General features: G+C 40.0%; 3 protein-coding genes across 6 annotated transcripts in view; all 3 read right to left on the bottom strand.

Annotated features, from left to right (window-relative positions):
- Positions 1-26764, bottom strand: part of LOC119891530 (scavenger receptor cysteine-rich type 1 protein M160-like) — a 667824-nt gene that overhangs the window by 285877 nt on the left and 355183 nt on the right. The gene's annotated exons all lie outside the window — the stretch shown is intronic.
- Positions 1-26764, bottom strand: part of LOC119891565 — an 82239-nt gene that overhangs the window by 44244 nt on the left and 11231 nt on the right. The window lies entirely within an intron of this gene.
- Positions 8107-25177, bottom strand: LOC119891517 (GTPase IMAP family member 8-like). 2 transcript variants are annotated; one of them, XM_038703223.1, is made up of 7 exons: positions 25063-25177; positions 14426-14508; positions 12227-12862; positions 12097-12120; positions 11948-12001; positions 10314-11498; positions 8107-10192 (listed from the first exon to the last, which is right to left on the bottom strand). In XM_038703223.1, the coding sequence occupies exons 2-7, from the start codon at positions 14442-14444 to the stop codon at positions 8505-8507; spliced, it is 3606 nt and encodes a 1201-aa protein (XP_038559151.1). In that variant the 5' UTR covers positions 14445-14508; positions 25063-25177; the 3' UTR covers positions 8107-8504. The 2 variants fall into 2 exon arrangements, with proteins under 2 accessions (XP_038559151.1, XP_038559152.1); XM_038703224.1 differs by lacking the exon at positions 12097-12120.

The raw sequence follows: 26764 nt of genomic DNA, 5'->3' as shown, positions 1-26764 counted from the left end.
TATACATGCATAAATGTGTCTATTTTTATTATTACTTTCACTTCAAAGGGTTTTAAGGGGCGGAAGCTAAATATGTAAATACTAACTAGTTATGAAGTACAGATTATTTATTTTTATTGCAGATGATTTATTTCACTGCAACAAGTTACACTATGGATAGATTAAAATATACAAATATATAAATATTTAATTTTTACATAACTGCTCATTTATTAAAACCTTCAAATGTCCAGATTGTTTTGAACCTCACGTAACAAAAGTTTTTTCAGTTATTGTTTTATTAATTAGTTAGTTTGCTGTGAAATACTGTAAATATCCACACTGCTTCAGATTTAGATTTATTTTAAATTTCTATATTTTGTTATATTTCCTACTTTATTGTTATTTCTGTTATTTAGTATGTTGACATGCAAACTGTCAAAGTATTTCTGATTGTGGTTCTGGTTTTCTTTCAGCCTCAGATCTGGAGAAACTCCTCCAGGTCTTTATCTCCTCCCGCCTCGACTGCTGTAACTCCCTGTAAACCTGTCTGAGTCAGAAATCAATTCACAGTTAGTCCAAAATGCTGCAGCTCCACTTCTGACTCACCTCAGAGTCAGAATCCTGAAGCGGCTGCCTGTTTCTTTTAGGACTGATTTAAAATTCTTCTGATTACTTTAAGGCCAGACATGAGCTGGCAGCTTCATATATCTCTGAGCTTTTATCCCCTATGAGCCGGGACGCAGACTGAGATCCTCTGGTAGGGCTCTGCTAACTATTCCAAGGTCTCCAGGCTAAGAACCAAAGGGGACAGGGTCTTTGTTGTGAGGGCCCCTACAGTCTGGATCAGTCTTCCAGAGGAGATCCGGCTCACAGTCTGGATCCTGGTTTTCTCACTTCTTAAGACTCATTTAAACTAAAAAAGCTTTCAGTGTGTGATGTGTAATTTATTCCACCATTATTTGCGTGTTGACTGGTTTGTTTTATTTATATTTATATTAACAAGGAGAGAGGGAAGGGGCCTTTCTGAAACTAGACGCTCGGCACTTCCACTCTGACACGGAGTGAACTCTGGTCACCCTCACAGCCAAATCGAGCTCTCTAACCGTGTAGGGTTTAAATACAGGGGCCAACTTTCGGAACTCCCCTCTCCCCCCAGCGTAAATAGGATCTGACGTTACCGCTGCACCCGCTCTATAATATATGTGTTCTGTTCAGTCTGTGTTGGATCATTGTGGTTTGTTGCTCATAGATTGCGGATGCGCTGTAACCTGTGTTCGTCTCTGCCTCCTGTTTTAGTGAGCCTAACCAGCTTGTGGATCATTGTTCCGTCTTGCGTTCTTTGGATTATACTTTTGGAGTCAGCCACTGTCTATAAGTGTGCTTGTTTTTTGTTAATAAATCATTGGACTTTATCTGCTCAGCTCTGGTGTCCTGTGTTTGGGCCCTCATTCATTTCGAGTTTGATACCATTTACCAGAACAAGGTTGAGGGTGTGATTGAAACACTGAGTCGCTTTATAAACACTCTGAGAGAAGTCAATCGAATGTATAATGAGATAAACACAGCACTGTGGCTGTCACTGTCAACATCCACATGAATATTAACATTACCAACAATAATATCACAATCACTTGCTGATATTGATGTGACGTTCTTTCAATGTTGATGTCACTTTTTCATCAGCCAGTCATTTAATGTGGCAAACTGTTTTGTCTAAATCATTTCATATCTTTATCTAAAAGCTGATGTTTATGTTGTTGTTGTTTTATGTTTTGTTGTTTATCAAGGAGGACAAATACGTGTTAAAACATGTTGACATTGTGAAGTCTGAACTGGTTCAGAGTCACTATTGCTATAAATGTATTTTCATGCAACTAGAAATCTTTTATGACAGGACTAACAGTACATGTCCAGACTGGGCAGCTATCTGACCGGCTGTTGCTTTCAGAAAAGGTCATTTCCCTTTTTTCCCCAATCTCATTTTCACACCTGACTAAAACATCCGGTCCAATTCAGATGGACTTAAACTGGTGTCGGAGTCTTAATCCCTGAACTACGAGGGCACCGCCACTAGAAACAAAGTTTGAAAAATAGAAATACTGGACTCAGTGTGCTGATTGGTGTGGCTGCTCCCCAACAGAACATTTAGGTTGCAACACGAACCCGTCACACAAATTATCAGTCAGGTCTGCAGGATATCTGTTTTGGGTTGAGCAAGCTGTTTCCTTTCAGTATGCTTGGTGATGAACCAGTAGAGGTTCCTTTTTGGGCAAGAATTGATGACAGCAGACACAGAGAGGACTCACGACGGCCGACGCGTGGGAGTATCACAAGCAAGAGTAGGCTACTCATGGACGCCTGGTCCAGCGTCTGATTGCACACTGGAGACGTCAAAAGACAGAAGAACGGGCGTCTTTCACATGTGATTTGCCATGAAAATGAAGGCGCTCGTCCTTTAGTGTTTAGTTTTTTTAATCATTCATCATTATCATTAAACCCAATGAAAACATGAATCATCAAGGACGAATGTAGGCTAAACATTAAGTCAACACGAAACAGACAGAGCCTGTGTGTGAAAACATGTAGAGGGATGACAGTAGCTACATAGACTGTATCTTCAATCAACACTTCATTGTGGTTGGAGACTTTGTAAAGTCCCCTATTGGAGCCAATAAAACAGTTTTTCATGCCAGAAGTAATTTCAACTGGGAATTATCTAAATTCCAAGAGGACCTGAACGCAGCACTAGTTGCAGGGATTCTGCTGAAATAAAAAACAATGTTTACCAGGGACCAAGAGTTGTTTAGTTTTCTTTCCTGAGGTATAACTCATCTGCAGGCAGAAACTCACTGATTATATCAACCTTAGTGGGAGGAGCCAAAGCACTACAGTAAAAACCCTGAACCTCAGTGAGAAAGACAAGAGGTTAGATAAGTTTGGCATATAGCCACTAACATCTGTGACCTGTTGCAGCAGAGCCAAGCGGATCACAAACGTTGAAATTATGTATCTACAGCTAAATGGTGCTCAGTAAACTGTTTTATTGGCTCCAAAGCCAACAAAGCTTCCAACCTTGACTGACGACATGTAGCTACTGTCATCCCTCTACATGTTTTCATACACAAGTCTGTTTTTGTTGATCTAATTTATATCCTACTCTCATTAGGCAAAAGCTACGGAGTATAGAAACAGCGTGAGAAGGAGTTTGAGACTTAAAGGAAGGTGTACTCCCCTAACTGCACCCACTGTTGTATTACGCAGGGCCGCCTCTTCTCCTGTGAGTGGGTGTTGGACGATCTCGGCCTGGAGAATCACAAACCGCCAGAACGGACTGATCGTTCGCAAATGGACCAAGTACATCAGTGGGATTTTCACATGTGGAGTCAGCTTAAGTGTCTTATGACTACTTTTATCTGTGCGTTTAAATTGTTAAATAAATGAGGATTTATGATTAACTGTGTGCAGTGTGCTGATTGGTTTAGACAAAGGACAAAGAGAGAGCAGAGGAATTAACATCCTGACTCTTTGCTGGTGTTGCTGTTTGATATTTAAACACTTTACTTCTTTAAGTCGGACAGATGTTCAGTTTAACACAGACAGTAAATAAAATGAGTTAACAGTTATTATAAAGCCTTTATTAACACTTTAATTAATCTGAACAATGATGGTGTTCAGCTGTAATAAAAATATAAAAGGTCAGTTCAGGAAAAGTCTTTTAATTTGAACTGAAGTGGTTAAACTCACACATGGATCATTTTGCCCCTTAAAGCAGCAGGAGCCACATCTGATCTGGTCTGTGTGAAAATGGCAGCTGCTATAGAAATGACTGAGCCTGGCCAACATCAGTCATTCAGTCCTGAGGTGAAGCGTTACTGCAGGAACCTGAGGTTGGTTACTGAGAGCATCAGGCTGCAGATGGAGCTACAGATATAATGTGTTTCAACTGTTTCTACACACAGTTCACTGTTTAACTGGACAATATAATGTGTTGCAGGTGTTGAAATTGTTGTATCTGTTCTTGTGTTGTAGTCTTGGATTTCTTTTTTGAACACTCAGGATACTTGGATACTCTGACAGTATCCATGGTAACAGCAGTACCCTCAGATCAAGGAGAAGAGAAATAAACAGAGAGGTGAATAAAGATGTTTCAGAGAGAAGCCACTTCCTCCCACAGCGTCTCTGTGCAGGTAGAAACAAACCTGTGAGCTCTGTTCTGTTTCATCCCTTCATCATCTAGTTTATTAGATTAACAACAGTCCACACTGAACTACAGGGAAACACTTTATTCATCTTTTAGAAGCACAAACAACGAAAGCAAAGATTAAAGATTGATCTGAATTCTGTCTTAAGTTGATGTCATCAGTTATAAAGCATCCAGTCTTATCTGACATGGAACAAAACAAAGAAACATCAGAGCGTTCATCGTCTATAATGTCATTCTGCATCATTCTGATTGATCAGATCAGCAGTTTAAATGATCTTCATGCTGTTTAATGTTTCATATTTGCTGTGATATTTGTGATTTGCAGAGAAAACAGGGTGAATGACATCTAAACATTTCATTTCACTTCCAGCACAAACATCATGTTCTTTCTCATATTCAAAAGAAAACAAAGATCATCTGTAATGAGCGAGCAGAGCTTCAGCTGCTGAAGTCTTTCTTTACTAAGCTGCTGTCTGTTTTTATCAGCAAATAATTACACAAACAAACAGGAAAAAGCAATTATTCCCAGCAAAAGAGTTTTAACAGAAGAAAAGAAAACCAACAGAGCAGAAAGATTTTCTAAAGACTGAAAAGGTGCAGGCTGAAACAGCAGCTCACTCTTTTTTACAATCCTCTACTTATTAGAGGTGAAAAAGTGAAAACAAATGACACTTTACAGAAAACACAGTGAAACAGAGAAGAGCCTGAATGTTACAGAGGAAACAATTATTTTCAGTAAAATAGAGCAGAAGTTTGAAACAAATGATTGAACAGAGTCACTGAGTTATTTAGATATTAAAAGCCTGATTGATCACTGCAGACAGACTGAAATCAACATTTTGTCTCCTACATAGTGTGAAAAGATCCAGAAATATCTCAGACTCTACACTGGAGCTGACCCAGAGGGATAGATAAGCAAATGTCGAAATTAAAAAACACAAAACGATTTAATTATAACAAATACTTTTTTACTGTAACAGCAACTGGGAAACAGTGTCCCACAGTGACTTCTGATGTGTTTTCTTTGAATTTTGCAATTATTCACCAGTTGTGCATCTTTTTTACCTATATAAAGTAATCAGAAATCTGTCAGAAACTGACCGAGCAGAACAAGTCTGAGATTTTAAAGTCTTGTATTATGCATGCTGGCCCTCCCTCGCCTGGTGGGTGTTCTTAAATTCTGTATGCAGAAACAATGAGGCAGAAACTTTAGGGGGCTTCTAAGAAGACATTAATATTCGACTCCCTGATACTAAAACAAAATGCTTGTTGTAGCATCAGGTATTTCACCGTACTTTCAAGCGTGTAAGATATCACCATATCAAAATACCAAAGTAATAACATAAATACATTAGAATGGAAGCACAGCAAAATAAACAATATAAATGTCCATACTTTCCATTGTGCTTCAATTGATGTGAATTTCATCTTGACCAGTAGAACCACAAAAAACTAACTTGTTCTCATTGGGTTATTGTAACTAACATTTCCCTAAGTTCTACACTTTTATCATATTGCATGTCAAACACTAGTAGGATACAACCTTAAAATAAGTAAAGTTAACTAATGCATTTGCCACTCATTGCAGTACTACTCTTCTGTCACACATTCACAAATTACTGTATTTACATCACTTTTAAAGTCGACTACAAAAGCTTACAGGGAAACCGTTTAACATAATGTGTTATACACACATTAGCACTGAATGCATTTTCAGATCACAACACAAGACCATGCATGACCAGGTACATACATGCTCTGTTGGGTTACGTTCAGCTGATTGACTTGGCCAGTCTAAAACCACTTTTTCCCCTGGTGAAGTCCTTTGTTTTGTTGCCAGTGTGCTTTGGCTCATTGTCCTGCTGCATGATAAACTTCCTCCCCGTTAGTTTCAATGCATTTCTCTGTAAACTGGCAGACAAAATGTTTCTGTCCACTTCTGAATTCATGCTGCTGCGACTATCATCAGTTACATCATCAATAAATATTAATGAGCCTGTTCCAGAAGCAGCCATGACATCACCTCCAGCATGCTTCACAGATGAGTTTGGATGCTTCGGATCATAAGATGTTCCTTTCTTTCTCCACACTTTGGTACAGATTAATCTTGGTCTCATCAGTTCATCAGATTGTGGTCCAGAACTTTTGTGGCTCATCTCTGTACTTAGCAAATTTCACTCAGTCCTTCCGATTCTTCCTGCTGATGTTTGCATCTTGTGGTGTGGCCTCTATATTTCTGCTCTCTGAGTCTTCTTCCATCATATTTCTGTCATCAGCTACTGTTGTTTTCCTTGGCCGACCTGTTGGACGTCTGTTGCTCAGTACACCAGTAGCTTCTTTCTTTTTCAGGATGTTCCAAGTTGTTGTGCTTGCTCTGTCCAGTGTTTGTCCAATGGCTCTGGTCGATTTTCCTTTCTTTTCTCAGCTTGACAATGGCTTGCTTTTCTCCCATAGACAGCCCTCTGGTCTTCATGTTGGTTTATCCTCTTTAGCAGGAAATGCAGTCTTTATAGGTTTGAACCAAGGATGAAAACTTAGACTAGTCATGCAGAGCTATTTAATGTTTGGACATTCAACCTTAAAGGAAACACCTGGGCAACAAGAAACATCTGACAGTCACATGTTCCAATAGTTTTCTCACTTGAAAAATGGGTGGGTTCAAACAAACTGTGACATGTCCTGAGTTGTTTCACACATTTAGATGTGAATACCAGGAAATAAAAGCTGAAATTCTGAACTCTTGTCTCATCTTTTGATCTTAAACCCAAATGTCTTCAGTGACCAACAAAAACAAAGGACTTTGCCTTACTGTTCCAATACATTTAGAGGGGACTGTATATATTATTCATAATCACATAGCTGATAAATCTGGTCAAACGCCCTCCGGTTTTTTTCAGGGAAGTCACAGACGCCGAGTATCAGTCTCTCATCCATCGTCTTTTTGTGCTGCGCATCGCATAGAGAAAGTTCAAGTCAATTTAACTTTGGCAGGGGCGGGTGTGTGCGTGAGACGAACACGACCGCGACAGTTTCATAGGAACACTCCCGCTTGTGGCTACGCCTGTCACAATGCCCGCACCGCCCTTCCAACACGCTCGCTTCTCATTGAAAATGAATTACCAGGTGCGTAAATTACTTCCTGTGTGAAAAGGCCTTATGGGTTTTAAGTTCCTCCCGAGCGCTATGCGCCACCTAGTGACCTCTTTAACTATCACCCCACCACAGTTACAAGTACAATCCAATGAAAGTGGCCTTTTAGTAACTATTTAATACATAATATCATAAAAAATAATTATATGGGTGTCTATTTTTTAAAGAGGTGGTATTCTGCTCATTTTCTGCCTTGCCGAAAAATGCTACCATAGCGCAAATCGCGAGACTCGACTCTACTCGGCCCTGCTCCGTTTTCCATTGCAGACAGTAACCAGAGATAGTACGTAGCTTGTCGTCATAGCGACGCACAACTGCCACGACGTAACGTTCAATGCGACACACACCAGCGATCCGCACAGTTTCTCTTTTTTAAGTTAAAACGTTTGAACCTTCCTCAGAATGTAAAGACAGATAAGCGGTATGAAAACCTTCCAGCTGTGTTTTCCTCTGCCGTTGTTGCTGCAGCGGTCTGTGTGACGGCGGGAGCAGAGGGCTCTGTGAGCGGGCGGCTGGCCGGCCTCGCACGCTCCTCCCACGGGTTGGCAAAGGGGAAGCAGGTACAGGTACAACATTTCTACAATGGAAAACCAACAAAGGCGAGTCGAGCCAAAGGGCCTCCGCTCAGACTAGCTTGGTTTGAGGGCGTGTCTGACCCCGCCAGCCGCTTGGCAAGCTTTATAACGCGTTTTCATTGTGACGTCACAAGTAAAGGAAGCGAAGGACTACAAACGAGCTGTTTTCAGGCAGTTCAGAGCAGAGCTTTCTGTGGGAGATGGGAACTCCCTTTGGGCTTTTTCACTTTGTAAACCTGTTACATGCACAAACAAGATATATAACTCAATAAAGGAGAGGGGAAAAGCCAAAAAGCAGAATACCACCTCTTTAACACATTGTTTATATTAGCAATAAACTGAACTGCACTATTTCAATGACTTTTTAACATCTCTTATTGTCTAACTGTAAACACATTTTATTAACTCTTTACATGCACATGGTCGTTAACTACATCAGTACTGTTGCTACGGTTACCTACAGTTTGACATTACAGGCTGGTGATTTAGACACCTGACAGCCAATGAGAAGTATTTCTGTGGCCATGATCTGCATCACAGTTTAGTCTATTGCAATATATTACAATGAAATCTCTGTTTCTTTAAAGTTTCAGTTATTGAAACAAATGTGTGATGTGGTACAAAGCGTTTTCTAAACGTGAAACCTTTCCGTGTTTCATTAGTTTCTGTATCAAGTCATTTAGCTTTTCCTCATGTGTTTCCTGCAATTTTTTCTTGTCCTCTTCAGTTTCCAAATTCTTCATTTCTTCTTCATGTTCTGTCAGTAAGTTGATAATTTCTTCCATATTTTTTCTCTTTCTGATCACGCATTTTACTAAGCCGCAAATTTCATCTCGATATTTTTTCTTTGTTTGTTCTTCGTTGTGAGCTGAAAGTGCCTTTAAGAAGTCATATTGTTTATCTTTGTCTTTCATTTTTTCCTCATGCTGTTCCTCCTGAGCTGCAAACTTCTTGTTGTATTTTTCTTTGAATTCATTAAACTCTTCAGCTTTCTTTCTGGCCTCCTCTTCATACGTCTTCATCTGATCCTCCTTTTCTTTCTTATGTTTCTCCACAATATCTTTTTTCTCTTTTTCCTCTTGTTCTCTTCTGATTCTGTCCTCTTCCTTTCTTTTCTTTTCATAATTTTCTCTTTCCTGTTCGTATTCTTCTTGAAGCTTTCTAAGTCTTCTTTGTTCCTCCTGTCGTCTCTGTTCATCTTCTTCATATCGTTTTTTCCACCATTCATTTTGTGTTTTCTCCCAGTTCTCTCGTTCTTTTCTCATCTCTTCTCTGCTCTCCTTCAGCTTTCTGTCAATGGTTTCCTTTGATTCTGACTCTGATCTTATTTTTTGCTCCAAAGCTTCAACCTTTCGTTTCCACTCCTGTCGTTTAATTTCTTCCTGTTGTTTTCTCTTCCTGTCTTCTTCTTCTCTCATTTCCTGTTCTTTCTTTCTCTCCTCACGTTCCTTCTTTATGTTCTCCTCCTTTTCTTTAAGTTGTTTTTCTCTCAGTTTTCTCTCCTTTTCAATTTCTGCTCTCTGTTCTTCCATTCTTTTTTTCATTGCTTCCATTTCCTCCTCATGTTTTCTTTGAAGCTCCTCCCTCTCTCTCTTCATCTCTTCTTCCTTCTCCTTCAGGATTCTCTCCATTTCTTTCTTTATAGCTGCCTCGGCCTCTTGCAGCATCTCATTGGTGTAGCAGCTGCCTCCATTTTCCTTCACCATGCTGTCAATCTTGGTTATCAGCTCACTGACTTGTGTGCGGTTTAGTTTATCATAGTTATCAAACACATGGTATCTTCCTCCACAGTCAGAGATCAGCTTCTTAAAGGAATCATCACATTTAAGTTCAATATATTCTTCAATGGAGACTTCATCATGTTTTAGTTTATCTCCTCCAGTTAAAAGAATGATGGTGAACTTTTCAGCATTCTTCCCAAAGCCTTCCTTGATGAGTTTTAATGTCTCCTTCTCCTCTGGTGTAAATCTGCCGATCTGTAACACCAACAGGAAGACATGTGGTCCTGGAGCCAGAAGACTGATGCATTTCACCATCTCCTCATAAACCTCTTCATGGGACAAAGTTGTGTCAAACAGACCAGGAGTGTCGACCACAACGACCGGACGACCGTCCACTTCACTCTGTGCTTTCTGACAAAGTTTGGTGACTGATGTTTGTCTTGATTCAGCTTTAAACTCTTTTCTTCCTAGAATGGTGTTTCCTGTAGAGCTCTTTCCACTTCCAGTCTTCCCTATCAGCACAATCCTGAGACTCTCTGGGCTCTGCTCCTCATCATCACCTGGGAAATAAGAAGACCTGGAGTTACTTTAAATATTCTCAGCAGCTACAGTGAAGGTTCAAGACTGTGATGATCAACATGGTTCAGGACACAGAAAAACATTTCAATTCAAAGTACTTACAAGTGATCTTGTTCTTCTTTATTATCCTCTCTTGTTGTATGACCTTTTCCATTTGTGCACGTGCAAATGTTACAGCTGTATAGCAGGATGGTTTATTTTCAGATTGTCTCATCTTTTCCACCATGTCCAGCAGCTCTGGGATCTGCTGCTTGTCCTTGATGTTGAGAACAACATCTCTTCCTCCACAGCTCTGACGGAGCTCCTGGATGTCCTTGTTTTCCTTTACAAAGTTAACAACAGCTGGAGCTGCAGGATCTGACTCCACAGTCAACAGAATCATGGTGAAGTCATCGACTCGAGAGCTGAATGTGTTCTGGATGGTCTCTAACTCTCCCTTGTCTTCATCAGTGAGGGGACCCACAGGTAGGACCAGGATGAAGACATGGACGCCCTCAGGATCACAGAGGGAGATACACCTGAGTGATTCCTCCATCACTGCCTCCTGAGGTTTTCCATACAAGGCAGGCAGCTCCACCAGGGAAACCCAACGTCCACACACCTCTCCCTGATGTTTAACACACTCTGATGAGTTGGAGACTGAATGAAACTCTGTCTGACCTAAAATGGCCTTGGCTGCTGAAGTCTTAGCTGCTCCTCTCCTCCCACACAGAACCAGGTTTAAAGCTGGTTTGATGTGTTCAGACTTTGGTTTGATGGTCTCTTCAGTGAAGGTGAGGAAGGTTCCTTTGTTTTCATGAACAATGTTCTCAATCTTCTGGATTAACAATGTCAGGTCATTGTTAACCATCCTGTACTGTCTTCCTCCACAGTCTTTAATGAGCTTACTGACAGAACTGCGTGTTTCATTCCCCTCATGTGTGCTGATGACCATTGAGTGTTTAAAAGCATCTTGACCAAACAAACTCAGGATGAACTTCAGTGTTTGTCTGTTCTCCTCAGTGAAATCAGAAACCTTCACTAACAGCAGCAGAACATTTGGTCCAGGAGGACAAAGACTGATGCACTTCCTCATCTCTTCTCTCGCTGTCTTGTCAGACAGACTGAAGATGTCTGGAGCTTTCACTACTGTTAATGGTTTTCCTCTCCACTCTCCACAGGCAGCCATGCAATGTTTGATCTGGGACTTTTTTTGGACTTCAAATTTTTCAGGCCCTAGTATTAAGTTACCAAGATTTGTCTTGTCGTCCTCACTCTTCCCCAACAGCACAATTCTGAGGACAGATGCTGTGATATAAAAGAAAGATGAAGCATTTTGTAGCAAACATGGATGCTGATTCAGTCTTTTACAAGATCACAGAAATAAACGACATTTCATTTAGCTGACACTTTTATCCAAAGCGACTTACAATTGCTATATATGTCAGAGGTCAAACACCTGGAGCAACAACGTTTTTAGTTTCTTGCTCAGGGACACATTGGTGGATGGGTCACAGTGGGAATTGAAGCCAGGTCTCTCACACCAAAAGCATGTGTTTTATCCACATTACCATCGCCACGTCATAAACCTAAACATAAAATAACTGTCTGTGGATCCTTTTCAATCATCTCTCTGTGTAATATTGGCTCACAGCTAGAATTTATGTTTAAGTCCAGTTTATTGGATAAGCAGAATTATAGTTTCTAAACACATTCTTAAAAAGACAATAATTATGATGAATATATAATTTACTCACCTTGCTTTGTGCTTTCTGCTGATGATGAACTGTGTGATGTGCTTCGTTTTAACCCTGTGAAAGAAAGAACCATCAGCTACTGACGTCTGATTCATCTTAAAGATCTTTATATACAGAACATGATGATCGTCTCTCATCAATGTACTTACAGCTGGGTACATATGATCTCCACCCTGTGAAAAGATAAAACCATCAACTGAAATAACTCCTCAACTCTGTTTCAACTTAATCAATAAAAATTTACATTGATCACATTATCAAAACTGTTTCTGTACTCACCAGGAGCTCCAGCAGGCCCAAAGTCAGAAATGGTTGTTTTCTGTTGCTTCAAGCTTTGATGATCAGCAGATACTTTCTCATCAAACACATCACAAATGACATGCTCTCCATTGTTATTCTGCAGATTTCGATCCAAACTAATTAACAGCTCAGAACGTTCAAGGTCCTTCATATTCAAGGATCTGCATCTACACATTTTGATCATGTCTGTTAATGGTGGGTGTTGCATGTATTTTTTCTTTAAACCTGAGCTCTCCTCTCTGGGTGTTGATATCAGAACCAGTGAATGATCAAATGATCGATCACTGAAGAGTTCCAGGACTCTGCAGAGCCTCAGTTTGTGTTCCTCAGTGAAGTCTTCAGGCTGTAGAACCAGCAGGAACACATGAGGTCCAGGATCAGAGAGTCTCACACAGTTTGTCACATGTTCTGTCAGTTTATCTTCAGAGATGTTGGGATGCAGCAGATCTGGGGTGTTGATGAGAACTATTTCTTTCTCCTTCAGCTGTCCTCTGACTCTCAGACAGCAGTCTGGTTCTTCCTCAGAGATGAACGCAGTCCCTTCCAGTAAGATGTTCCCCACTGAACTCCTCTGATACCAGCTGTTCCCCAGCAGAACAACCCTCAGCTCAGACACTGAAAAGAAAAAACTGTTCAGTTTAGAGTTCGACCACAATCAAAACATTAAAATTGAATCTTTAACTGCTATTATATAGCTCAGCTTTTTTAAGTTGGACTTCAGTTACTATGTCAGCTGTTATCATCTCAAAAATACATTTGGATGGCAGATATTCATAACTGCTGCTTCCCTTCAGTGGTTTCAGATCATCTGACACAGTAAAGATACATAACAGTGATTCATTCACATGTAATCTTTAATTAAAGGAACACTGTTTCTCGAAGAACATATTGCTTTATGTGTTTTGACTGGTTTGACTGGGAGGTTGTTGCACGAAGTACATCCTCTGCTAGGCCTTCTTGGTGAGGGAGGTGATGTTCAGCCCAGAAAGCGTAAGGAGTGCACTGTGTCAACTGTGGAGTCACACGGGGTGAAGGGGTTGGTGGGGCTGGGCTCTTACTAAAATACATCTCTTCTGTCTTGTGGTCACTTCAACAGATGGTCAATCTCCCACCTGTTGGCAGACTGATCCCCACTAGAGATGAGCCCACTGAGGGTGGTGTCATCTGCAAACTTCAGGATCTTAACGGCCTGGTGACTGCAGGTGCAGCTGTTAGTGTACAGAGAGAAGAACCGGTGCTGATGGTCCTGGAATCAGAGACATGTTTTCCCAGCTTCACTGCAAGTCTGTGATCCACCTGCAGGTGGAGTCAGGCACTCTCAGCTGAGAGAGCTTGTCCTGCAGCAGAGTGGGGATGATGGTGTTGAAAGCCCAGCTGAAATTCAAAAATAGGATCCATGCGTAGGTTCCTGAGGAGCCCAGAGGGGTCCAAGAGTGGGTTTGAGACGGATTTGAGGCAGGACAAAAAGTGGCTGCAAATCTAAAAGATTTAACCCACAATCTGTCAGGGCGACGGGTCTGCAGTCATTTAGTCCTATGGTCCTTGGTTTTTTGGGGATGATGGTGGAGGATGTGAGGCAGGCTGGCACATGTCGTGTCTTCAGTGAGGTGTTAAAGATGTCCAGCTGATCAGCACAGATCTTCAGGGTGGATGGGGAGACAGAGTCTGGACCAGCTGCTTTGAGGGGGTTCTGCCTCCTGTTGACGTCCTTCCTTGTGATTGAAATAGTCGTCTGAGAATTTGAAGTCTCTGGAGTGGGCAGATGTTGAAAGCCCCAGGCCCATGCTGAGGTGGTGGAGGTGGAGCTGGTGGTCTGGAGTTGATCAATGGAGTCCCGGAGGATGGTGCCAGAACTGCCTGAAATGTGATCTATCTGAGCACTTTACAGACAGAGGCAGAGGCAGAAGCTGGAACTGGTGCACCTGAATGCAGCTCAAAGTAATCTCAGTGTCTCTTTCTCTCATCTTGCGCCATGTGTGAGGACTGAGATGGGGGTTACTACAGTGTCAGGGACTCAAGGAGTGACATATTTTAGGAATTATTTACTCTAAAAGAATAAATTCAATACAGAGTATAGAGTTGGCTGGTCCTCAGTGGTTTTACTTGATCTCTCTTGTGTTAACTACTAACTGAAGATGTGTAATATTTGGAAACAGTCAGAAGAGACTCCAGACTCACCTGATGCTACAGCCGCCATGATGTCACTCTGCTGGAAACATCAGAGATGAATTCAACTGAAGATCAACTGCAGGTTTAACACCCTGGAGGAAGCAAAATTTAAGCAATCTTATTCACACAATAAAAAAATCTTATATTATATATTATTATTATTATATATATATAAATATAATTCAGTCAGGACGACTTTCATCATAGACTGATATTGTTATGGTGGCAGCCCGGCTGACGGTGAGTGTCCTGGTTTTTTCTACTTTTTATCAGTTCTTCTGCTTTTTTCCTTGGTTTCCTGTTCTCTGCCCGCCTCTCTGTGTTTTCTCCCCCGTGTGATCTCTCTCTCCCTCTGCTCCTGAGCCCAGCCAACTACCTGCACCTGCAACCCATCAGCCACCTCGTCAGCCTGCCACACCTGCCAGTAATCAACCTCATCCCAGCCTGTATTTCAACCCCGGTTCTCCACACCATCCTCGCTTGATTGTCGTTGCTCCATACCCGGTGCCACTTCTGTGTTCAGGCTTCCACGTTTCTTGTTTTTTCAAACTTACCCTGTGCCTTGTCATTGTCTCCCCCTAACCTTGTCTCTCTGTCTGTTTCCCTCCCAGGTACACTCACCCTCGTCCCCCGTTCGGCTGGGCTCATCCACTGGCCCACTCCCCTTCGGACCTCCCTCTCGGCGTCCTCCCTGTTCCCCTGCCTCTCCTCGCTTCCTCGGCCCCTGTGTTCCCCGGCTCCCTGGCCCCCTGTCTCCTTGGTTCCCCGTGCCAGTACTTCCCCGACGTCCTCCTCTCCCTCCACTCCAGTCCCTCTCACCCTTTTTTCCCCCAATAAACCTCCTTCCCTCTGAATGCTGCATTTGGGTCCTCTCTGTCCACACACCACACCCCGTAACAGATATGCAAATTTGTAGTTAGTTTTGACGTTATGGCTCTGTTCTGGGATCTCCAGACACCTCCCCGCCCATCCATGTGCATTAACACAGTGGAGGCACATAAAAGGTCCCAGGCAGAGGGCGGGAGGAAGGACCCCCCCAAACACCCACAGACAAACCTCCCCGGCCTTCCATGCACTTACGTGGAAGTGCCAGCATGAGGATCCACTGAACACATATTAAGCCAGTTACATTGGTTACGGTTTTCAGGAGCATTAGCTTAGAAGGGTTAGCATTAGCTTGATAGCAATAGCTTACTTGCATTTGCATTAGCTTCGTAGTGTTAGTAATAATAATATAATAATAATCCTTATTTGTGGAGCACTTTTCAAAAACAAGTTACAAAGTGCTTTAACAAGTGTAAAGAATAATACAAATTAATATAAAATTAGTAAAATACAATAAAATAAAAGGGATAAAATAAAGTCAAATAAGATCGGGAAAGGCTCTCCTATAAAAGTATGTTTTAAGAAGGGACTTAAAAGAGTTCACTGACTCAGCCGACCTGATTTCCTCGGGCAGGCTGTTCCAGAGCCTCGGGGCCCTGACAGCAAACGCTCTGTCCCCTTTAGTTTTCAGTCGAGACTCTGGAACAGACAACAGACCTCTGCCCGAGGATCTCAAGGTACGTGCTGGTGCGTATGGGACTAAAAGGTCAGAAATATAACAAGGCGAGAGGCCATGAAGAGCTTTAAAAGTGATCAATAGAATTTTAAAGTCAATTCTAAAACATACTGGGAGCCAGTGTAATGAAGCTAAAATAGGAGTAATGTGGTCATATTTCTTTGTTCTGGTTAAAAGCCTGGCAGCTGAGTTCTGGACAGTCTGGAGTCGATCAATAGATTTTTGGGTTAAACAGGTGAAAAGGCTGTTGCAATAATCCAGACGTGATGAAATGAAGGCATGTAAAATGGTCTCGGTGTCCTTAAAAGTTAACATAGATTGAATTTTTGCTATATTTCTAAGTTGATAAAAACATGATTGAACAAGCTTTGTGGTGTGCTGCTCGAAATTTAAATCACTATCAAACCAAACACCAAGGTTCTTTGCCACAGGCTTAATGTGATTTACTAGGGAACCAGCAGATGGCAGTATTTGATTTGCCATCTGCTGAGACCCGATGACCAGGATTTCTGTTTTGTCTGAGTTCAGCTGGAGGAAATTATTTGACATCCATTTTTTAACTTCACAAAACTTCACAAAACTTCACATAGCATTTCTTTGTGGCAGTAGCTCAGTCCGTAAGGATTAGGCTGGGAGCCGGAGGGTCGAATCCAGCTCAGACCAAAGTTGTGGAGCGTGGACTGGTGGCTGGAGAGGTGCCAGTTCACCTCCTGGGCACTGCAGAAGGAGGCTTTGAGCAAGCTCCTGAACCCCCAACTGCTCGGGGCGCCGTACTGACTGGCAGCCCCCTCACTCTGACATCTCTCCGTGTGTTGCTATGGGTCGTGTTTTTTCGCATGTGCATCTGCATGTGTGTGTCTTTCAGACCTGTGTGTATACTAACATGATAACAGAGTGAAAACATTGAGTTTCCCCTCTGGCGATTAAATAAAGTATCTCTTAATCTTAATCTTTGTAGAGTTAGCATTAGCTTCGCAGTGTTAGCGTTTCTTTGTAGCATTTGCATTAGCTTGGTATCGTTAGCATTAACTTAGTGGGGTTAGTGTTAGCATAGTGGCGTTAACAACACTTTGTAGTGTTAGCATAAGCTTGTAGCGTTAGCATTGCTTCATTACTTTGCATTAGCATAACTCATAGGGTTAGCAATAGCTAGCTAACTATGTTAATGTTAAGGTGATTAATGTAACTTTAAATTATGTAAATAACACTTTGGCAACATAGTTCTCCAGCTATGAGCCCCTGAACCAATCCTGCAATCAAATATTTAACAAGAAGCAGTTAGGTTGCTTTCCCGGAGCCTTCTCCAGCTCAGGGAGAGATTGTGGCAGCAGAGGAACAAATGGAACCAGCCCTGGAGGAAACTGGAACTACACTTCCCAGCGATCTCCACGGATGCCGCCAGAGTGACGCCATGTGTTTGATGCCGTTTGCCTAAGCAAAAAATAGACAGCTGGCCAGAAAAGCCTAACTTCACTTTCAGTGAGTAAAGTCAGTGATATATACATTATATTGACAAAAGTATTGGGACACCTCTCCAAATCATTGAATTCAGGTGTTCCAATCACTTCCAAAGCCACAGGTATATAAAATCAAGCACCTAGGCTGCAGACTGCTTCTGCAAACATTTGTGAAAGAATGGGTCGATCTCAGGAGCTCAGTGAATTCAAGCGTGGTACTGTGATACGTTGCCACCTGTGCAATAAGTCCATTCGTGAGTTTTACTCACTTCTAAATATTCCACGGTCAACTGTTAGTCTCAGTGACGAATCTCGCTTCTCTGTCTGGCGATCTGATGGACGAGTGTGGGTTTGGCGGTTGCCAGGAGAACAGTACTTGCCTGATTGCATTGTTCCAAGTGTAAAGTTTGGTGGAGGGGGGATTATGGTATGAGGTTGTTTTTCAGGGGTTGGGCTTGGCCCCTTAGTTCCAGTGAAAGAAATTGTTAATGCTTCAGCAGACCAAGACATTTTGGACAAATTCATGCTCCATCTGGAAACAGTTTGGGGACGGCCCATTCCTGTTCAACATGACAGCCTTCCCACAAGAGTTCAAGCTGTTATAGCTGCAAAGGGTGGGCCAACTCCATATTAAATGAGATAAAATTAATCTTCACGTCCCTGTAAAGGCAGGCGTCTCAAAACCTTTGGCAACAGACACGTTACACATAGACATCAAAAGGGGCTTCAGCACCTGCCCTTTTACTTCTTTAAGAGAAAGTGCCCTTTTTTCTGGGATGCTTTTTTTGTTGTTGTTGTTGTTTTAAAATAAACGAATATACAGTATATTTATTCCTGTTTGCAACATATTCCCTGTCAAACAAATATATTTATTGGGGAAAAAATCTAAACAGGCTATCAGGTCGGAAGATGAGACTTTAGAGTTCGATGCCCTCTCTCTCTCTCTCCTCTCTCTCTCTCCCTCTCTCTCTCTCTCTCTCTCTCTCCCTCTCTCTCAATTCAATTCAAATTAGCTTTATTGGCATAAATGTGTAACAACAATATTGCCAAAGCATCATACAAACTACAGAAGAACAATAAGCCCATACATTTCATTAAACAAGTAATAATAAAAAAAAGTAAAGTAATTAAAGCATGTGTGTTTGTGTTAGAAAAATTAAAATATATTAAAAATTAAAATAAAATATAAAAAACAGTAAGTGTGTGTGTGTGTGTGTCTGTGAGTTTAAAAAAATAAATATATATTTAAAATAAATAAATAAAACAGTAAGTGTGTATGTGTGTGTGTTAAAAAATAAAAATATATAAAAAATGTAAATTAAATAAATAAATAAAACAGTAAGTGTGTGTGTGTGTGTGTGTGTGTTAAAAAATAAAAATATATAAAAATTTAAATTAAATAAATAAATAAAACAGTAAGTGTGTGTGTGTGTGTGTGTCTGTGAGTTTAAAAAAATAAATATATTTAAAATAAATAAATAAAACAGTAAGTGTGTATGTGTGTGTTAAAAAATAAAAATATATAAAAATGTAAATTAAATAAATAAATAAAACAGTAAGTGTGTGTGTGTTTAAAAAAATTAAAAATACAAATAAAATAACTAAATTAAACAGTAAGCGTGTGTGTTAAAAAATAAAAATATATTAAAATAAAATAAATAAATACAACAGTAAGGTGTGTTTGTGTGTGTGTGTGTGTGTGTGTCTGTGAGTTTAAAAAAATAAATATATATTTAAAATAAATAAATAAAACAGTAAGTGTGTATGTGTGTGTGTTAAAAAATAAAAATATATAAAAAATGTAAATTAAATAAATAAATAAAACAGTAAGTGTGTGTGTGTGTGTGTGTGTCTGTGAGTTTAAAAAAATAAATATATATTTAAAATAAATAAATAAAACAGTAAGTGTGTATGTGTGTGTGTTAAAAAATAAAAATATATAAAAAATGTAAATTAAATAAATAAATAAAACAGTAAGTGTGTGTGTGTTTAAAAAAATTAAAAATACAAATAAAATAACTAAATTAAACAGTAAGCGTGTGTGTTAAAAAATAAAAATATATTAAAAATAAAATAAATAAATACAACAGTAAGGTGTGTTTGTGTGTGTGTGTGTGTGTGTGTCTGTGAGTTTAAAAAATAAAAATATATTTAAAATAAATAAATAAAACAGTAAGTGTGTGTGTGTTAAAAATAAAAATATATAAAAATTTAAATAAAATAAATAAATAAAACAGTAAGTGTGTGTGTGTGTGTGTGTGTGTGTGTTAAAAAATAAAAATATAAAAAAATTTTAATTAAATAAATAAATACAACAGTAAGCGTGTGTTTGTGTGTTAAAAAATAAAAATCTATTAAAAATAAAATAAATAAATACAACAGTAAGTGTGTGTTTGTGTGTGTGTGTGTTAAAAAATAAAAATATATAAAAAATGTAAATTAAATAAATAAATAAAACAGTAAGTGTGTGTGTGTGTGTGTGTGTCTGTGAGTTTAAAAAATAAATATATATTTAAAATAAATAAATAAAACAGTAAGTGTGTATGTGTGTGTGTTAAAAAATAAAAATATAAAAAATGTAAATTAAATAAATAAATAAAACAGTAAGTGTGTGTGTGTTTAAAAAAATTAAAAATACAAATAAAATAACTAAATTAAACAGTAAGCGTGTGTGTTAAAAAAAAAATATATTAAAAATAAAATAAATAAATACAACAGTAAGGTGTGTTTGTGTGTGTGTGTGTGTGTGTGTCTGTGAGTTTAAAAAATAAAAATATATTTAAAATAAATAAATAAAACAGTAAGTGTGTGTGTGTGTTAAAAAATAAAAATATATAAAAAATTTAAATAAAATAAATAAATAAAACAGTAAGTGTGTGTGTGTGTGTGTGTGTGTGTGTTAAAAAATAAAAATATATAAAAAATTTTAATTAAATAAATAAATACAACAGTAAGCGTGTGTTTGTGTGTTAAAAAATAAAAATCTATTAAAAATAAAATAAATAAATACAACAGTAAGGTGTGTTTGTGTGTGTGTGTTTATTAAAAAACAACGCAAATGCGGTGCTGAAAAGTTAAGGGAGAAAAAAACAGTTAGCTCGAGGCAGGTGCGGCAAAGTGCCTCAATATTGTGTTTATTTTGTGCTGTTCTTTTTGTACCTGAAGACAGCAGTGGGGACTCCTGCTGCAGGGAGGGAAGTGACGTGTTACAAGTAACGTAATATTGCAAAATAAATAAAATAAAAAAGTAATTGGCACCTTTTCACGTTCCTGTTTTTAAACTGTAGCCTACTTTTCTCCAGTATTTTCTGTGGGCCAGTAATCTACTTTTAATTTCACTACAATTTCCATTCATACCTTCATAACTTCACCAGTCTGTAATCTGCATTAGGCTTCGTTAACCGAATGAGCTGCCAGCCAGGCTGCGTGCGCGCAGTTACGCAGAAGAGCGCAGGTCTCCTCTGCGGTACAGAGACGGGCGCTTATCACAGATATGAATGAGCTTTAACTTTAACTTTCACTTTCCATTAACGGAGCATTAAAGCGTCTTTAGTCTCTGCAGAGCAAACTACACTCTGTAACATCACTACAATGATTCTGATATATTAACAGTATCCTGTTGTTGACAAGAGCATCGCTTTCTTTTGATGGATATCAACCTGTTTCTTTTCATAGCCTGCTGTTTAATAGCGATGTGTGTCGATAAACAGGATGTGGCCGGTGAAACTAATCTTTCAGTTTGCAGCTACCAGCTGTCATTTATTCAGGAAACAATCATTTTTTCAGATGCACAGAGAGGAAATATTGTGAATAAAACAGTCCTGTTGGGCTTTACGCATGACGCGCAGCTTCCTCTGTGTGCAGCTTTACCTGCTTCAACAAGGTTACTGCCACAATCATTCTTTGTTCTAAAGATTACTTAGATGCTTTAGGAATAATCAGATTTTACTGGCAGCCTGTGCTGCTGCAAAGCAAGTGGTTTGGTTGGCTACATGTCCATAATAAAATTTACAGGCAACAATAGTCGGCTGGGCAGCAAGCGTGATATTTTAAAGTGATCTTATCAACACATTCATGGAGATTTAAAAAGGAAAGTAATTATTAAACAGAAACAGCTAAAGATAATCAACCAGCAAAGCAAATTGCATTCCCTAGAAACAACCATGTCGCAGCTGTTTTGAACCTGATGAACAGCAGATAAAATATATTGTTATCATTTTTCTTGAGTAAAGATTTTGAGTACTCTACCTGCCACTGGCCAGCAGCACCAGTACTAGCGCTGACAAGGTGAACATGACACAGGCAGCAGAAATGAGGTCAAGAGCAGAACAGAGTCAAAGCAGCAGTTTATGGGAAGCATGATGACGATATGGCTTATTTATTTATCTACTCAAGGGCTCAGCTGAAGTGATTACTTTACTTTAGGAGTGTTAGAGGGATGTTTCTAGTTTTGAAAATGTATTTTAAAGCTTCATTTAGTGATGTACTCTACTTGCATAAAATTCTCAAGAATGCAGGAATAAAAGTCTGTAAAGACCCAGGGGGCCAACAGATGCTTTGTCTGGAGAGCAGGCTGACCAGGGACAAACTCCTTTGGTCTGCAAGTTTTGTCCATCGCCTGTTTCTGTAATATGTTGAGAGTTGTCTGCATCTGTCAATTAGTCAGGATATCTGCCTGTCATGTCTGACTTTGCTTCCTGTCTGTGTCTCCACTGTATTCATTTCCTGATGCGTCTCGACTGTTTATTCTCTGCCGGCTCATTAGCCCTGTATACACTGCCAGCTGTTCTGTTCTGTCTGGATCATTGGATCGTTTCCATGTCCTGCTCATCAGCCTGCTCTGCCAGTTTGTTCTCAGCCTGTGTGTTTAGACTTATATTCACTGTTTCTTGAACATTATTGTTTGAGTTCGCCCTTTTGGATTCTGCTTGTTAGGGCCCGAGCACGAACCGTGCAAGGTCCCTTTTAAAACTGAAGGGATTATTATCTTTCTTTCTTTCTTTCTTTCTTTCTTTTTTTCTTTCTTTCTTTTTCTTTTCTTTTCCTTTTCCTTTCCTTTCTTTCTTTTTTCTTTCTTTCTTTTCTTTTCCTTTCTTTCTTTCTTTCTTCCTTTCTTTCTTTTTCCTGCAAAGTAATCTCAATTTTGGGGGGGCTCAACAACATACTCGAAAACTCAATTGCACAAAATTCACAAAAAAGTGGCGAAAAACTTCGTATTTTATGGGTTTTCCATATGGGCTTGGCAAAATGGCTCGCTACCGCCGCCTACAGAGCCGCCCCTGGACTAGGTTTCACCTATGTGTATGAAATTTCTGTGGTACGTGTATCATGTCCAGACGAACAAAAAAGCTTCTTAGAGCCATTGCCTAAACCCAACAGCAAGTTGGTCATTTTGGATTTAATGGTCATTTTTGGCGATTTACACACTTCGTACTTTAACAAACTCCTCCTAGAGAATTAGTCCGATCAACTTCAAATTTTTGCTGTGCACTCTAAACCCATTGATGATTAAAAGTTGTACAAACGGTGAGTTTTCGTGGAACGGCATAGCCGTAGCATGGCGTCAAAAATCAATGATTGGCCATAAAACAGGAAGTTATTATAACTTCAGTCTACACGCTCACATCTGTACCAAATTTGGAAAGTACTATTAAAGTCCCGCCCTGAACACATGCACACGCCAATATTCACTCAACGTCACAGCGCCACCTGCTGGCAACAGGAAATGACACGTTTTATGCCATAATGTACTACTCTCAACAGGTTGGACATATCAATATAACGCATTGATGGAGCCCTGTTGTAAAACTCATGACTTTGCAGTTAACAGTATGGCGGTGGTAAACTCTTCGCCATGACACAGGAAGTTGTCGTAACTTCAGTGTACATGCTCACATCTGGACCAAACTGTACATGTAGGATGAGAGTCCCGCCCTGAACACATGTACATGCCGACATTCACCCACAGTCATAGCGCCACCTGCTGGCAACAGGAAGTGACCTTTAACGAAGCAGCCCCCGCCGCACGTTTTATATGTATGAAATTTCTGAGGCACATGTATCATGTCCAGACGTACCAAAAAGCCTCTTGGAGCAATGCCCCAAACCCAACAGGAAGTCGGCCATTTTGAATTTTATGGTTATTTTTGGATTTTTACACACTCCGTACTTTAAAAAACTCCTCCTAGAGAATTGGTGCGACCAATTTCAGATTTTCCCTGTCTCCTCTAAAGACAATTAAAAGTTGTACAAACTGTGAGTTTTCATGAAACGGTGTGCCCGTGGCATGGCGTCCAAAATAAATGATTTGCCATGAAAGAGGAAGTTGTTTCAACTTCAGTGTACATGCTCACATCTGCACTGAACTTTACGTGCTCGATAACAGTCCTGCCCCGAACACATCTACGTGTTCATTTATAGTCGTAGTGCTATGTAGTGCCATAAAGGGGACACAGGAAGTGATGATTAACACATTTGTGCAGCATACGAAGCACATGGCAAATTCATAGCCACACTTTCAGAGCTCCAGAATCTGCAACGCGGCCGCCTCACACCTTGACGTGCTACACGTGCGAGAATGTTTACCTTCAACCTAAAGCCCTTACTTCAATCCAACAGAAGAATTTTTCTCTGCCTGATGGTGGAAGGTCTATGGCTGAAACTATTTTACTACGGAAAATCTCTTACAGGCAATGGAATTGGCCTGTGGTGAGATAGGTGTGGAGTGTTGTTACAGTCAGGCTGCGTCCGGCACACCCGAGGGTTTTCCTCCTTTGCTGGGAAAGGGACAAGGTTGCATGTGATGGAAGTCCTCTGGCCGGACCCAGCACAAAGACATGATGCTGAGGCAGAATGATTCTCTCACTGACTTAGATTTTGCGTCTGCACAACATTTTTGACATAGAACTGGATGAGACAAGGAGGTGCAAAACAAAACTAATTGAAAAAACATATACGTGGTTGTTGTTGTTGTTCAGTCTTTGAAACGGGGGTAAGAAAGACTACCTGACTAAATTCAGATGCTGCATATTTTGGTAGAATTCTTTTTTTTAGTATCTAGGTCCAGTAATTATCAGGTGGTTTGCATCTCTCACCTTTTTTTTAACGACTGAATAACCAAAAAACTATCAGCGGTCAGCAGATGCAAAACAGAAAATTCATTTAATCTGTTATTTAATCTTTCATCTCTGCTCTCTTCCTTAATAAAAAAGAAAACAGTGTAGAAAACATGTCTGATCAGCACTAACTAACTGACTTCCTCCTCTCATGATATCTGAAATGGCGTCTTCTGCTCACTTTGTCCTAAATGTTGACAGAAACTTTTCTCTCAGTAAATCTCCTCATTTCAGAGACTTTAGAGATGAAACGGACTGAAAACAGATCAGGACTCTCGGTTCAGACCAAAACACACAAACCATCAGTTAGTGAAGTTAGTGTGATAATAACAAGCTGTGAGTCTGATGAGAACAGCCGACTGACGGGAGGAAGTTCGATGATTTTACAGTTAATAATGTGAATCTGGAACCTGCTGCAGTTCTATCATCAGCTCCACTGACCCACCAACAACACAGAGAAAATACTTTGACTCTAAGATTTTTATGGATCTGGTTTTGCTGGAGTTTACTCACCTACTGGATTTCTTGCTGCGACAGTCAGCAGTATAAGTGAAAGTAAGTAAGTTAAAAAGGAAGAATGAAGCCTTGCCCACAACCACAGTGAGTCTGACAGGAAGTTGTTATAAACGGCACTTTGTGAGACTTTATGTCCAGCTGCAGGCCAACTTCTTCATTTGTGTCGAGCTGTGATTCTCATCTTGATGTGAAACTTTGGTCAGGGCTTCGACCTCAACTTCCCAGTTTTCAATATTCCTCACTTTTCTGTTTTCCTGCAAACCCATCTGCACTTTGCAGAGCGTATTGTTACACTCTTTTGGATCATAAGCGTTCAGACCCTCTCCACACACTGATAAGCACCAGTTATCCACTGGTGTCACCTGCTGCCCCCGTGTTCCTGCTCGACACCCTCTGCTGCAACGACTATTGTTACTAGTCTTATTGTTATTATTGTTATTATAATCATTAACATTACGATTGTTACCATTAACACTATTATAAATATCTGTACCATTTTTCATTTAGTCTATAGCAACATCACCTTTACTGTCTGTACCTCTGTGTGGATATTGTGTAGGCTGCCTCCCTCCCCTCTCGCTCTCCTTACATCCCTCTCTTTTTCTCCCTCTCTCTCTTTTTCTCTCTCTTCTCTCTCCCTCTCTCCCTCTCTCTCTCTCCTTCACCCCCAACCGGTCGAGGCAGATGGCGCCCACCCTGAGCCATGGTTCTGCTCGAGGTTTCTGCCTCTTAAAGGAAGTTTTTCCTTGCCTCTGTCTCCTAGTGCTGCTCTTGGTGGGAACTGTTGGGCTTCTGTAAATAGCATCATAGAGTACGGTCTAGACCTGCTCTTTTATGAAAAGCGCTGTGAGATAACTGTTGTTGTGATTTGGCGCTATATAAATAAAACTGAATTGAATTGAATTGAATTGAATTGAATTCAATTATCCTCCAGAGATAAGTTATCGTTTGACTATTTACTTGCAAATTCACCAGTTTCTCTTTTCTAGTTCCTCATCCTTAAATTGCTTCCCTGGATTTAAGGTTGCTGTGGGAGGGAATGGATCTGGTGAGAAAGACGACAGTGAAAAGTTTAGGTCACTTATGGTGGCATGTTTGTGTTTTTGCATTCTAATATGATGGGGATAAGCACGTCACCGTCAGATTTATTTCTTTCCAACTTCTTCTTCTTGTGTTTATTGAAATGTTAGCTCATGTTGTCAGGGGGGAGGTCAGGAGAAAAATCACAAAGGAGTATGGTTTTTGGGCACCATATTTGCTTGAACAGATTGACTATGTCGTAGGCAGGTGTACAATCTGTCTGAAAAATAATGTCCGCAGGGGTGTGACTGTTCCTCCTGGTTACATTCCCTATGCGTGAGTTGGTTGTTGACTTTGTCGATATGATAAACCCAGTTGAAGGGAAAAGATACATGCTAGTGGTTGTGGATAGATTTTCACGATGGCCGGAGGCCTGTCCAACCAAGCGGAAAGACGCTCAGTCGGTTGCCAAGTTTTTGTGTAGAGAGGTCATAAGCAGGTGGGGACTTCCAGATCGAATATCCTCAGATAATGGGAAAGAGTTTGTGGATAAAACAGTGAAATTGATTTTGCAAAAATTGGGAATTAAACAACGTCTTGGAGCAGTTTATCACCCACAAAGTCAAGGGATTTGTGAAAAAATGAATGGTGTTTTGAAAAACCGTGTTGTCAAGATTTG

The sequence above is a fragment of the Micropterus salmoides genome, unplaced genomic scaffold, assembly GCF_014851395.1.
Source record: "Micropterus salmoides isolate LMB-PRFRI ecotype aquatic unplaced genomic scaffold, ASM1485139v1 Ms_hic_scaffold_7, whole genome shotgun sequence".
NCBI classification, from domain to species: domain Eukaryota; kingdom Metazoa; phylum Chordata; class Actinopteri; order Centrarchiformes; family Centrarchidae; genus Micropterus; species Micropterus salmoides.
The sequence above is the reverse complement of the archived record's forward strand: the minus strand, read 5'-3'. Positions and strand labels throughout refer to the sequence as shown.

Bases quoted from the DNA above. Each gene is read 5' to 3' on its own strand.
- LOC119891517 (XM_038703223.1), bottom strand. The intron at 12,002-12,096 runs GTAAGTACATTG...TTTCTTTCACAG, and splicing joins GAGATCATATGTACCCAGCT to GGTTAAAACGAAGCACATCA. The intron at 10,193-10,313 runs GTAAGTACTTTG...CTTATTTCCCAG, and splicing joins AAAGAAGAACAAGATCACTT to GTGATGATGAGGAGCAGAGC.